At 32.2% G+C, this 15,777-nt stretch overlaps 1 protein-coding gene across 1 annotated transcript; it reads right to left on the reverse strand.

Moving 5' to 3' along the window:
• Nucleotides 1-15,626, reverse strand: LOC106670482 (tyrosine-protein kinase Src42A). Its single transcript, XM_014400893.2, has 8 exons — nucleotides 14,896-15,626; nucleotides 7,232-7,353; nucleotides 6,119-6,282; nucleotides 4,206-4,374; nucleotides 3,969-4,127; nucleotides 3,728-3,906; nucleotides 3,495-3,651; nucleotides 1-1,245 (listed from the first exon to the last, which is right to left on the reverse strand). Exons 1-8 carry the CDS (start codon nucleotides 15,360-15,362, stop codon nucleotides 1,037-1,039), a joined length of 1,626 nt encoding a protein of 541 aa, XP_014256379.1. The 5' UTR covers nucleotides 15,363-15,626; the 3' UTR covers nucleotides 1-1,036.
• Between the last annotated feature and the right edge of the window lie 151 nt (nucleotides 15,627-15,777).

A 15,777-nucleotide genomic window follows, 5' to 3' on the forward strand; every position in this document is an offset into this window, starting at 1 on the left:
TTGCTGAGGTTTGAGTATGTATCAGGCGTTATAACCTGCGAGTTTATTTACCAAACAAATAGAATGTAAAAATGGCTCTGGTTAATATCAAGCAAAAAAATTATCACAGAATAGAGACATCAGATATTTGTCTTAATGATTGCACCCTTATACGACAAATCATAAACATTTAAAAATTGTTAGACAACAACACACCATATAATCGACTATTTGACAGATGAGATTCCAATATACCTTATATAAAAAATGCATTTCCCTTAATACATTTATTATTTTTAATTTGAAATGAAAGCTCTTATTCAGCATTATAAATGGCAGTTGTCACAAAAATCACATGAAACCAAAAAAAAAAAAAAAAAAAAATAATAATAATAATTAAGACATTTGACACGCTACAAAAATAAACAATGCAATAAAATAAATAGAAGAATAACACACAATATTTGTAAAATGACACTTTATATTTAGAATTTTAAACTAACACACCTCGTGAAAGGAAGAATATAAGGTTCTCCATCTTTGGAGCAAAGGTTAGACTGTTGTGGGGCATGAGTGTCATAATTAAAAGTCTTATAACATTTCTAAAACTATAAAAAATAAAAAAATGATTGTAAAAGAAAATAATAGATGAATTTATATATTTTTACCAAGGGTTGATAGAGTTACACAATACAAAGAGACATAGAACATACCATTTTGAATAAGACATTAAATAAGGTCTTACCTAATAAGGTAAATACTACCAAGGTTAAAGTTAGTTAACCTTAAAGAATTACTTTGAAATAGTCTATTTAATAATGACATCAAAGTTCCCAATTAAAATTGGTTAATCAAAAATATTTTTAAAAACATCGATGTTGACTTATGATTTATCCTTCACCACCTATTTACCTGATTAAAGAAGTGCAAACTTTAATACAGAATCTGTAAATACACAATTTTTCAACTAAACGAAATACACAGATTTATTGCCTCTCAGCTCGTTGGTGAGAAATTGGGGAAGAGACTTGGCATTTAGGTGGTGAGTGACGTGGCTTCAGTAAGCAGATGCTTCTTTGTACTCTGAACCTTCCATTGTAAAGAAATCCTCAAGTTTCCACTGAAGCGTTTCGAATGTGGGCCGTTTCATTGGATCCTTATGCCAACATTCTAACATAATCTCGTAGAGTGTTTCAGGGCAGCTCGGAGGGCAAGGCATTCTATAACCATGCTCGACTTGATGCAGCACTTCAGCATTTGTCATTCCTGTAAATTTGAAATTTGATGTAAAACAAGTTTACATGTACAGATGCTATTTATGTCTCATTTTAACAAGTTCTGGATCGACATAATAGACCCTTCCCTATATACAAAAATTGTAGAAAATTCCCATTTTTCAGTTTTTTTTTCTTTCTGAATAGAGTGGGATCCGCAGGCCTTTTTAGTATTGCATAGTCAACACTACTGAGAAGATTGCTTTTCAATTTGACTTTTTGGAAACCTTTTTATGATTTTTTGAGAAAAAAAATTAAATTTTTCTCCCACAATACATTAATTTTTTTAAATATTTGTTGTGCAATACATTTCTCTTGATGGTAAATTATTATTATTTTTTTAGTACTTTTACCTGAAAGTATGATCAGGGACAGCATGTCAAAGGAATTATTTATTCATCTTTTTGGCCTTTTGGTTCTCAAGGGTTTTTGTTTGGTATATTTTTTTATTAATTGTAAATAACAAGTAATATTTTTTAATAATAGAGCTTGGATTCCCATACAATTGCATATTTTTTTAGGCTACTCTGAACATCACCACAAAATCAAGTTTTATATTGCACGGCACAACACATTTTGAGGATTTGTTGCACAAAATTGCATTTTTTGTATTTTGTGAGAAAATAAATAAAACAAGAACAACTTAGGAAAGTAAGTAAAGGAAATAATCATAAAATATTAATTAAAAAACTGAGCGATTAAAATTCAGTGAATACACTGCATTAAAACAAACTCCCCTATGTATATTATAAAACTCATTAAATTGTGGTTTGACTTTTGGTTTCATTTTTTGTCCTCCCACTCTATAAATTTTTGACAATTCTTTTTCCCCAGATGTGACATTCCCTTTCAAGACAGCATTTTAATGATAAAAGCAGGGCAAATTTTCAAACATCAACATTTAAAGTATTCTTTCAGAAAATGGTCCAGTACACTTTCATGGCCCATGGACTGGATAGCATTGCTTAATATTCCCTCAAGTCAATAAATTGATCTATAATGGTAAAAATCTTAATTTTAATTAATTAATAATGATTAATTATTAATTAATTGTCAATACAAATCTGTTATAAACTGTCAACTTCCTCCTGACACTGTAATCACTCAGTGGAACTTGGCCGGAAGCTGCTTTATTCTACTGTGACAACTTTTTTCAATTCAAATAACCGGTATTCCAAACTGATGACAATGGATAATCCTCGATTAAAATAAAATTGATTTTGGCCAGTATATTGTGCCTGACTCAGTTTTTATACATTTTGTTGATTGCCATAGGGGGGGGGGGAATTCGATGAAGGAAATCATACTTTAAGCGACCAAATAAAAATTGTAGAAGACGTTGGAACATTATTGGAGAAGGTCAAAAACAAGAAAGGAATTGCCCTCTTACGAGCGTAGAAGTGTTCGTTTTCTAAATTGAAACATATTTTGAGTGAAAGAAGACATTGAGACATTATTTCACAGAAAAAAAATTACCAATGCATTTGATCATAAATTTTGAATAGCGCAATAAATTTAATTTGAAATTTTATAATATTTTAATTATTATAATAATTATTAGTTTTTATTCATAAAAATAATTTTGATTTTTCGATTAAAATATTGTGAAATAGTTTGATTTTTAAAGAAAACTTTTTTGTTTTTTCAAGAAAACTTTTTTGCATCGAATTAAAACTGGTGATGAAAATTACGACAATCTAAACCTTAAGAAATCTTGGGGTAAGCCTGGCCATGCATCAACTACAACGGGAAAACCAATTATTCAAGACTTAAAGCTCTGAATTTGGTGGGTTTAGATGGTCATTAAAGAATTATTAACCTGCTAAAACCAAATGAAACTATCACAGGGGATCTCTACGACTACAACTGATTTGTTTGAGCCAAGCATTGAAGGAGAAACAGCTGGAATACGAACAGAGAAATGACAATGCTCTACCCCAACTGCAGAATTCTCTAGACACTGCTCATTTTGACTACTACTCGGTTCGGTCAGTGACTCATGTCTGAGCAGCACGAGGAATGTAATTTTCATTGCCTCCAAATACCAGTCGTTCTTTCGATGTGGAATTTTTTATGTTGCTAGAAAGATGGGGAAAAGTAGTGTTCAATTATGTGATCAATGTAATTTGTTACTATTTATGCGCAATAAAAAACCAATTTGTAGAAAAAATTGTTTAAAACTTACTTTACCCTACCCCCAACACTAATGCCATTTATAATGTTTTGTAAATGAGAACAAACCTGGATAAGGAATTCGTCCATATGTAACTAATTCTGTAAGTAGAATTCCAAAAGACCAAACATCAGATTTAATCGAAAACTTGCTGTAATTAGCCGCTTCTGGAGCCGTCCACTTAATTGGAAATCTTGCTCCAACTCTAGCTTCGTATTCATCTTCCTACAGATCATAAATTTAAATATTATAATTGTTTAAAATAGTAATGGTTATAATTAAAAATAGATCATTTTTATACCTTAATTAAACGGGCAAGGCCAAAATCAGCGATTTTTACAATGTTGCTATCTCCGACTAATACATTTCTAGCAGCCAAATCACGATGAATATAGTTTTGACTCTCCAAATATGCCATTCCGGCTGCTATTTGTGCTGCCATGTCTATCAACTGTGCTAATAGTAAACATCGACCCTTTCCTGTGAAAAAAAAAAAATGATAAAGCACAAATTCAAATAATTTAAATTTATATCGCCTGTACCTTGTAAATATTCAAGAAGACTCCCATTCTTCATCAGTTCTGTTATAATATAAATAGGTTCTTCCATCGTGCAAACAGCATAAAGCTGAATAAGCTTTGTATGTCTTAATTTTTTCATTATTTGTGCTTCAGCCAAAAAGTCCTTAGGATCCATTGTTCCTAAAATTAAAACAAGGTTAAAGAAAATTCTTGAACTAGTATCAATTTGATTGTAATAAATAGTAATAAATCTCATACCAGGTTTGAGAGTTTTTATAGCAACTGGAGTTGTATTATTCCAAAGACCTTCCCACACTTCTCCAAACTGGCCATGCCCAAGTTTGCGAACAAACTTCAGAGACGATCTATCAATTTCCCATTGATCTCTAGTACTATGAGATAATCCACCAGTAACTGGTTTTTCAACCTATACAATTAAATTTAAAAAACAGTCATCAAACAATTGTAAAAAAATTTATAACCTGAAACTTATTAGTTGTGCTATTCTGAATTTTCATACAACTTTGTCAAACTATCTACAACAAAATAGAGAACTTTATAATAATTTTGATTTACTGAAGAAAAATGATTTTTGAAAATTCCATAATTCTTCATTTTTTATTTTATTTTATTATTATGCAACAATTTCAGATCACACTTAACAACATTGGACAAAGATTGAATATATTGTAAGAAATCAGTGAGAATAACTCCTACGTATATTTTTTTTTAAAATTTGTAAATAGTTTGAGCATTCAAAAAATAATAGCTTTGTTCCACCACACATCCAAACCATCAGCAAACTGGTGGTCGAACAGAGTTCCAACACTCAGCAAACTCAAACTCAGACAGCTGTTCTGACAACTCCGACGGCTACAAAAGGTCAAGTTTGTAATAAGTTTTTGACTGTCAAAACAGTCTGAGAATTTTGCTATGGACTGACCATCAGAGCTATGGCCAGATGTTTAGCCACACTTTCACTCTTGTCAAACCAGAAATTTCTTCTAACTAGAGCCCAGATTGTTAAGCAACAAAATTCCCAAAATATGCATTAAAACTCTCTCAAATATGTAATTAATTTACTCTAAAAATATTAAAATACGCAAGATTAATATCAGAGAAATCACTCTAAGTAATACTTGATTTCAATTTCTTTTTAATATAGACTTTTTTTATTTAATATATATTCATTACATTACAAAAGGAAATTTTTTAAAAAATCACTCACACAAAAAAATCATATATAAAGAGGTCTGACACTTACTATTTTTGTGTTTCGGTTGAGGCCCTTATTGCCTCCCACCACCCAACTACTTCAGGAAACTCATGTTGTTGAACTGGTGCTGGATCACTTATTGGGCCCGTCTTCACTCGTGGGTTTACTGAACTACCCAAAAGTGTTTCGACATTGCGCCATCTTCAGCGAGGAACTGAGAAGTTCAACAATCCAAAGTGAAGACAAACCCAATAAGTGGATCCAGTGCCAGAACAGCATGAGTTTTCCAGGAAAGACAAACAAATGGACCCAGAAGGAATTGGGACCTTAAATAAGAAATTACTTGAAGAGTATACTGTATCGCTTTGTTTACGTTAATAAAATAACATAATAAAATAGTAATGAAAATTTCAAATTTAAACTATTCTTCAAATATGACTTTAAATATGAAAGGGTAGACCACCAAAACCCAGATATGTTATCACTGAAGATCACTAAGAATTAAGCAAACCTCTGGCACAAAGGTGCAGACATTTTTGGATTTGAAGAACCTGTCAGAACCGACTGTTTGGTGCCACTAGAACTTAGGATTAATCTGTTATCAATTGCACCCCATAACCCTTTTCTAATTGTTTCCCCATTAGTTGCTGTAGGGTCTAAAATGACCCATAAATATCTGGACACCAAATAGTCGGTTCTGCAGATTCTAACAAAGAAGCATGGAAGCAGCAACATAACAAACCATGACTGAAGGAGTCCGAGATTGGAAAAAAACATTCCATCAGAGTTAAGAATCCAAGATAAGTCGATAGTAGATAAGTTGGGCATGCACAATTAATACATAACGGATTAGTTGGCAAATAGTTTTTGAGTGTGTTGGAACAAACCTATTGTATTCTTTCCCCTGAGAATTTGACATCATTGGAAACAAATTTAAAATTTGGCTTTGTTATACCTGTACACAGGGCTTCCTTAGATTTACACAGAGACCATCAGCGTCTTTACTATAATGCTCCACCAAATCCTGCAGTGTACGGAAAGAAGTTCTTCTTGCAATAAAAAAGCCTCCTTCGTCCAATTGTCTAATTCTGTAATGCTTGACTGTATCTCCATCTCGTACTGAAAGCATACAATGAAATGATTTTATTACCCAAAAATTACTTAACCTATGACACTTATCCCTTGATGATAGGTATTGATGCGCACAGTTTAGAAATGGTGAACTTTTGCTTATAAAAACTACAAATTTATTTTCATACAACAAAATCCAAGCAAACCTATTTAGTTTTGCTACTCGTTTTATATTCTTGCATGACGTATTTTTCAAAGCAGTTGTCTATATGCAAGGCCAGTTTAGTCGAACACGTAGTACAATAATACCTTGATTCCTCTTTCTCCCACCTTAGATTTTGGAAAATTTTGTAATTGGAACATACCACACAATATTTACTTCTTCCTGTTATCATCTTGCTGAATGATGTGTAACAGGACCTTAATTTTATGAAGTTCATTCAATGTTGATGCTTTTATTATTTTAATCAATATTTAATCATCATCAGTATCACTGGTAATTTTGTAAGTTTGAGTGATTCCTTGTTGTAACAATTTAGCTTCCACTGGCTGAAGCACTGTCATCAACGAACCTGTCAGATTCAAGACTATTGAACATGTTCTCTTTGGATTTTGTAGACATCGCATATAAAGTGATATAAAGTATGTAAAAGACTTGCTGGTTCGTCTGGTAGTGCCACTGAGAGACTTGGGTGGCTATTTGCCGACATGTGTCCTGCAACGGGAAAAAACTTGGGCGGCTAATTGCCGACACTTGTCTGCAAAGGGTTAATTTAAAAGAGCTGTTGAAAACATTTTAAATTCTTAATGTACGACAAAATATATTTTATCCACATCAATTCTTGTTTGTCTCAGTTCACAAAATCAATGTGATATAAAATAGTTTTTATAAAATACTGAAGGAAGCAAATTAACATATTTGTCATGATACTTTTTTGCTAGTTGACACAATTCAAAAATAAAAACAGAAATTTATTCAATAAATGAAAATTCTTACCAGACAAAGAATAATCGTTTCTTCTACTTTCTGAATCTCTTATTAAAAATGCTCCGTGTTCATTTTCAGGTAATAGCAATTTTTTCTCAGCTTCTATCCGTTTAATTTTCCCAAAATACCACCTAAAACAAATCGACAATTACTTATCTTGCAATGTGGAAATTTGCAAACAATGCAAAAAACAGTGCAGGATAAATAGATTACAAAGTGAAATCTAAATAGTATAATATATAAAAATTTGTTAATTTCTAAATTAATGTCTTTCGTATGTCATAAAAATATTGAAACTAATACATTTTTGTATGCTCTATTGTTAAAATATTTCCAATACCATTACTACTATTGCCTATTTATCTACAACAAAACAAAAACTTAATACAGTGCTCTCTGAATTGCAGTACTCCGAACATTCCATTAATCCTAACCGGGAAAAAAATCAATAAGCGAGAATTTTAAAGGAAACAAATTAAACATTATTTGGGGTGAAGTATGAGAGAGACAGTGAGTGAGAGGAGTGAGTGAGGAGTGAGTGAGTGAGGAGAGAGAGAGAGAGAGAGAGAGGAGAGAGAGGAGAGAGAGAGAGAGAGAGAGAGTGAGAGTGAGAGAGAGAGAGAGAAACTGAGTGAGCAAGAGAGATTAAGTGAGTGTGTATGAGAAAGAAAGAGGGAGTGTTGTATGAGAAAGAAAGAGGGAGTGTTGAATTTATTTTTTTAATATATATTTTTTTTAACATCCTCTATAATCCTAAATTTTCACTGTTACGAATACTCCTCTGCAACTATTAGTTCGGATTACTGAGCATGAGCAGCACAAAGGATTAAATTGAAGATTTTTATAAGATTAAAAGTTTTATGAAAATCAAGATTATTTTTCAATCTTGTTTATCTTCNAACCAATATAACAAAATAAAATGAGAAAAATTTAAATAATTTTCAAACTGTTCTGATATAGGATTAATATCGCCAGATGTTTACTATTTCCCAGACATCAAACTTAATTGAAAGATTTTGATTTTGTGCGGGTAAAATGGGGAAAATGCAGACGACTTCAACCCGGTGCAAGTTACATTTCATTCGTCATTGGAGCCTAATGCAAGACAATTTTGTGCAACGTGAACCAATGCAGTGACAACATAAACTGTTGGAAAATGCTTATAAAAACTGTAGACCATGAAGTTGAAGTGGTGAAACCAGCCGAGGCTGCATAGAGAGACGTAAAAATCTTACACATTTTCATAATATATTAAAAACAAAAAAGACAATTACAAAAAGGTAATATTGTTGAGAAATTAATACGGCCACTATGTATTACAACATGCACTATTTATTTAAAAAATTTACTCTTAAAATTATAAAGATAAATAAAAGTTATGACCATATTCAATTTAATTAAATAAAATCAAATTCACTCTACACTGCATGCTAAAATAATTAATTTAGGTAAGTATTGTAATCAAATACACAGCCCCTCCTCTGCCAAACATAAAGGGCACGCATGCAACTTAGCAACATCCAATTGAACGACTTACTTTTTAAAACAAACCTTCATTCAAATGTACTAAACAAAAAAATTTTAAAACTACAAAAATAAATTGGAAAATTTATATGATTTAATTTTTTTCCCTACTGAAATAAATGTTTATTCTGGACACTGATCTTTCTTCAAAACTTTCATTAAAATGAAGTTAGTGAATTTAAAGTATAGCTAAAAATATGTCATCTTTCGTGCTTTTTAACTTGCTTATCAAAACAAACCCACAACATTGTGATGTATATAATTAATATATACAACACAAGTAGTATGTAGTAACTATACAATAATTAACTGATAATTTACTTGCTTCCCTGCTGGCTGCAAAAGAAACATAACATCTTTAAAAAACTTTATCATTTTATGTGTATATATTAATCTCTTAATGTATAAACATGGAATTTAACAGTTTTTATAAATAAATTCTGGCCTTCGATACATAATTACGACAACAAATATCAAAGAAAAAAACCAGCTCACCCTATAAACATTAGCACATTTTGACATTGTTAAAATGGTCAATAAATGGTCATACTCTCACACAAAATACTTGAGCTTTACGAAGTGATCAAGTTGGCTGAAAATTACTAGTTTAATTTTCCATATTCAGTAATTTTATGATTTTTTTTTTTAAGTGAGATGGAGAGAGAATTTATGTTAATTAGGAGCCAGACAATTTTTCTTTGATAAGAAAATAGCTTAAAACTTTTTGATTAAAAACTAAAGTACATAAATTCTCAAAAGCACATGTTCAACATTCAACTACTAAAGAATTAAATTTTTGTATAATCAAAGAGGGATTCGCATGCATAGGCAAGGGAAGTGTGCTACTGTTAGAGCATTACTGATATTGAAATTTAATTTTCAACATTTCTGAAAAAGTAGTATAAATGTACATAAAAAAATATTTAAAAAAAATACTACAACTTTAAGTTTTTACACAAACGGAAGACAAAAAATTGTAAAACATATTTTTTGCACAAACTATCAGTGTTGATATCACAAAAATCAGACATTAATACAACACAAAGCAAATATAACGGATGTTTCTTTCTACTGTATTCAGGACTAGTCGACATCGTATGGATTGATGGGTCGAGATCGAGTTACACTTGGATGATACATGGTATAAACATGCTCCAGAAGATCGAGACAAACTGTCACACCTCAAAATGCAATCGACATATCCCAAAAGTCTTGTCATTTTTTAAATAAAATCGTTTTTGTTTGGGCTTCGGTTTTTTGTTAGTTTCGCTTGTAATGGAACCCCCCTTTAGAGTAGAACCTTCCCTCTTTATTAATTAAATATTTTATTAAACGGCAATCCAGTTTTAATTAATAATAATAAAAAGCTTTAAATAATAATTTTAATTAATAATAATTTAATTAATTAATAATTTCAATCTTTGAAATTTTGCGACGGAAATGAGACGCTTAAGAGTGGAGACGTTCAGTAAGACCAAAGATTATTAGTAGACAGTAGCTGAGAGATTTAATTTAAACAGGTCTTCACCAAATGTGCTCGGTATCTCTGAATCAGTCTGAAATTGCCTGTAAAAGTTAGATAAATAAGTACTAAAAATCTAACTGATGTTAATAAGCTACAGGATGGTGCATTTTTTGACACACCGTAGGAAAACTATGCACAACCTGCTTAAATGGATAGTACTGCAATTTTCTTAATTTTCTAATTAAATGTGTGGTGATTAGTGGACGTTAATCGATATTTATTTAGAAATCGTGAGATGCGGTCTAGTGTGATGTAGGTTTCAGAAAAACATTTTATCATGCCAACATTTCGATCTTTATTGAGATCATCTTCAGGGCCTGGGATTTACAAACATTGTGTACATATAACAATTACATTTTGGATGTGGAAAGTGAATTTATACAATGCAAAATATATTTTTTTAATATATTCAATCAAAATGCATTAACGCAATAACAAATCACTTTCAACACCTCACTACAAATCAACACAACCTATCCCAACAAACATATACCAAAACCAAAAATTTTCTCAAAAATAATCCTGACATACTCATTCTTTCTGCTGATAAGACCAAACAAACAGTAGCAATCAGTAAAAAAGAGTACAAGGAAAAAATTAACAAAATTATCACAGACACAAACACATACAGCATAGTCAAATCAGACCCTACTCCTACTCTCATCAAACAGACAAACAAAATTCTCCAAGAAACAAACAAAAAGAAATTGACATATACACCTACAAATCACTTCAAAACAACTCACTAACACCCATGAAACTATATGGATCTGTAAAAACACATAAACCCGAACACCCTTTAAGACACATAATTTCATTTGTAAACTCACCCACATATACCATGACAAAATACCTAACCAACATACTCAACAACATCACAGATAACACATATAATGTAAATGATTCATTTCATTTTATTAACAAAATTAATAATATCCACATTCCCTCACACTACTCTCTCATATCCCTATATGTTTCATCACTGTTTACCAACATCCCAATAGACACAACACTGAACATTATTAAAGTTAAATGGCCCAACATAACACCACACACAACTCTATCAAAGAACACGTTCATTACAATGATCCGACACTGCTGTGTTAACGGATATTTTACATATGACAATCAATTTTACAAACAACTATTTGGTATAGCCATGGGTAGCAACCTAGGCCCGATACTGGCAGACATAATCATGACACACCTACTAAATACAGTCATACCACAACTTCCTTTCACATTACCCTTCCTCACTAAATACGTAGATGATATATTGACAGCAGTTCCCACAGATCAAATTCAAACTACATTAGATACATTTAATAGCTTTCACCCACACCTACCATTTACCATGAAATCGNAATTGTTATATGTAAACAATGTTTGTAAATCCCAGGCCCTGAAGATGATCTCAATAAAGATCGAAACGTTGGCATGATAAAGAAAATGTTTTTCTGAAACCTACATCACACCAGACCGCATCTCACGATGTCTAAATAAATTTCTAATTAAAATCAATGTCTCAGTAAATACAAAAAGATTTTAATTGCAATTTTATAATGTAAAAGGTCTTAACAAATTAATTCTGTCAAATGAAAAATCATTTAGTATACAAAGTTAAAAGAAAATCCATCAATGAAATCATGATTTCAATGTACTAACAATTATTACGGCTTCCAACATTGCTGGTGGTAACAATAGTGAAACCATGTTCTGACTTATACCTTACTAGTTCGATTTCTAAGGGGGCAGAAAAGACTCTAATCTGAAGAAGTTGAGTTGAGACAGGGACATTTTCACAGTGACTGGAAATTTTTGAGGAGTGAAGGTCTTGTGTATAAACTTTGGGAGTAATTGACTTGACAGAGTTGGCAGAATTATCTTTTCGGCAGTCATCAAGGCCGCTAAAGCCTAGTCGGATATCATGATTAATAGCTACAGCTCATTTTTGATGGAGAATAAGTTACATATAAAAACTCGATCGTTGCTAAAGTTAACTGAAATGTTGAAATCCACCTATTATCCTTTCATTTTGCTAAGAGCCTTACTTCGTCTGCTCTTTTTTGAAGCCACTTGTTAGTTTTTAATACAAATGCTAGAACTGAATCAGACTGTTTTCCTAACTTCCCATTCTCTCTCGTTCTCTCGCTTGAGTTAAGAACTAACAAATGATTACAAATTCCATAACTGGTGAATAATTTCTGTTGTTTTGAAACTTTTGATCTTTGAAATTGGAAGTGCAATCATTTATCATCAGCCTGAATAGCAATATGTTATACCAATGTTTGCCTCTTGATTTAGGATATTTACAACCCAGAAATTAAGAAGGAAGATTATTTTTCTTTTAAAAATGAGTTTACGTTAGATATAAACAGTCCATTGCTTCTAGTCAAGTGAGTTGACCAAAATGGGCCAAAATTATGACCTTGATTTTGCAGCTCGATAAATTTTTTCATAAGGGAAAAAGGAGGCGAATTTAATTAAAAATAAACAATTTTTAAAAAGTAAACTGAAGTGAATAAACACACATTGTTGTACACACACACTAGACTTAGTACCTATTGCAGACCAAGATTATAATTTTTGTTTCCTTAATATTATTATTTATATAAAATTTTATTTTTATTTATTTTATTATATATGTGGCAGCTGCCACAGCCAGAGGAAAAAACCCTAGAAAAGTAAAAAAAAACAAGCCAATGAAGTGAAACAAAAAGTTATCTTATTACTACACATTTCTTCATTACCTTCACTGCATTTTTGTATGATTATAATTATTTAATTGGGGTAATTTACAATTTTATATCAATGGCCCAAGCGTGGTACAATTTTAAATTGAGTTAAGTTAGAAATCCGTCTGTAAGTTTTACTTGTCATGAATTTAATTTAAAAAAAAAGTGAAAAGAAGGGTATGTGAACACACATAGTTATGTACAAACAATAATCAAGGTAAAATTTTAAATTGAGTTTATTATGGAAGTATTTCTACTTATCACGAATTCTATTCTTAAAAAAAGCTATGAAAAACAGTAGATAAACACAAATTGTTATGTTAATGCAAGCCATAAACATAATATTTAGAGCTTATTGCAGACCAAGAGTGTATGAAAAATCACCTGCCCTCTGACTTTATACACATTCCTCCTTTACATTCTCCGTTGTTTTGGTATGATTTATAATTGTTTAGTTGGGATAATTAACATCATTTTAAACCAATGGACCAAATTGGGTACAATTTTTAATTGATTTAAATTAGAAATCTACGGACAGATTCTGTTCTACTTGTCAGTAATTTAACTTTTATAAAAAAGTGAAAAGAAGGGTATATGAACACAACGTTGTTATGTTTATACAAACTACAAACACAACATTTAGTGCTTATTGCAGACCGAGAATGTAAGAAAAATCACCCAAACTCTGACTTGTTGCCCATTCTTCCTTTACTCTCTCCATTTTTTTGAACACTTTATATTTTTCAGTTGGAATAATTAACACCATTTAAATCAATGGACCAAATCAGGTACAACTTTTAATTGATTTAAATTAGAAATCCGTCTGTAGGTTCTACTTGTCAGTAATTTACCTTTTATAAACAAGTGAAAAGAACACAGTATATAATCACACATTGTTATGCTTATACAAACTACAAATACAACATTTAGTGCTTATTGCAGACCAAGAGTGTATGGAAAATCACCCTCCCTCTTACTTTTTGCACATTCCTCCTTTAACTTCTCTGTTGTTTTTGTACGATTATAATTTGCTCAATTTTAAAATGAGCCTGTTTTGAAATCGGGAAAAAGTGACTTTCCTCCTTTATCCTTTTGTTGTATTCGCGTGGGAAATTACATCGTAGTAGGTTCAACGTTGGAAAAATCATTAGGATTAAAAAAAAAAAGAAAGTTTAAGCAAGAAACTATCTGGACGGATCGGATGCTGAAATCCGATTTTCTTTTGTTGTCAGTACGCCTAGAGGGAAAAGTTTTAATACAATTTAAAAAGAAAGAAAGAAAGACAAGGTTTCTTGATCAAAAAAAGAAAAAAATCCCCCTCTACATGTGGAAAGTCGAGCTGACGAGGCCATCCGTGCTAATTGCTAATATAAACTGGATATTAATTGAATAAGAGCCGGAAGGGGGTCGAGCGGTGAAGTGTGATTGGAATTAAGCAGGGTAAAAAAAATATAAAAAAATAAAAAATAATAATAAAAATCTCATTACAATTGTGGGGAAACGAAGAAACGCCAAAAACCTTTTATATTTTATCTCTATGTCCTTAAGAAATTGACTAATAAAGTTTATTTTAACAAAAGCTCCAATAGTTCAATACAGAAGAAACGAAGGTGAAGAATTCGAATGGAAAAGTGAAAATTCCTTTGAATAATAAAACCTATAGGGATTGCGTAAAGTAAAAGGAATTCGACTGTTTGTTTATTTTAACTAAATTTTTATAAGTTTTTTTTTTCATTTGATTTGTTTTAATATTTAAACAGTTGTACCTGGAAAGGTTGAGAAACTGTTCGATAAAAAAAGTCTAATGTTGTGTTAACAGAGTAATAATAGAGGAAAAAATATTTTTAATAAAATTGTATTTTTGTTATATATATATTTTTTTTACTTACGGTTCGGCCTCGATTGATTTTAATTTGGCGACATAATTTGATGGGATGTATCCTTCTTGTTTGGTCGCTTTGCTCCTCGCGAGCCACCAGTCGCCCTGGGTGTCGTTCAAAATCTCCAAGTGTTCTCCTTTTCTGAAGCTGAGGTCTTCATCCGTCCTGGCATCATAGTCGTAAAGGGCGACGAATATTTTTGCGTTGGAGCTCGACGAGCCGGCCGTGTTTTCCGACTCTGGGATGGGCGGGATGGGTCCGTTCCTGCCTTCCCGGTTTCCGCCTTCGTGGGATATCTGAAGGGGTTGGAGCGGAGGGTTGGAGGAGGTCGGGGTCGTCGCGTCTTTACTGTTGACAGGGGCCGTGAGCCCGACTCCTTCCTTCTTCGCCGATGACCTCTGCCTTGTTAAACAATTTCCCATTGTGCGAGCTCGCGGTTTTGAAACACAGCATATATGAAAGAATTCTTTTCCCATATAAGTCGGCGAACTTCCGAGGCTAACGCCCAAACATAAGTACTCCCCTTATCTTTATCAGGGTGATTGGTTTAGGCTGTTCGGCGATCCTTGTTTTTTTACCAATTTTGAAGGCTCGACGTCCGCGACCTCGACTCTCCAAGTTTCACCGCCTGCCCTTTCGCCGAGTTTACGCCCTGCGTAAATAAATTCGCACGAAAGAACACACACCACCCGTACCCGACAGACTTTCCTCTCCCGACTCGGACGTAATGGGTACGAGAGACGGACCCAGTCCGGCCAACCCAAGTTTGCAGGTCCTCGCACAAGACCGCATCCGCATCCTTATTTCAGGACTCTTCTCATTTTTTATTTAACCAAAGACGGCCGTCGAATTCTTTCATACGACAGCATCTTTGTTGTTTAACTTCGAAAT

The sequence above is a fragment of the Cimex lectularius genome, unplaced genomic scaffold (genome assembly GCF_000648675.2).
Source record: "Cimex lectularius strain Harlan isolate CLEC.00 unplaced genomic scaffold, Clec_2.1 scaffold31, whole genome shotgun sequence".
NCBI lineage: Eukaryota > Metazoa > Arthropoda > Insecta > Hemiptera > Cimicidae > Cimex > Cimex lectularius.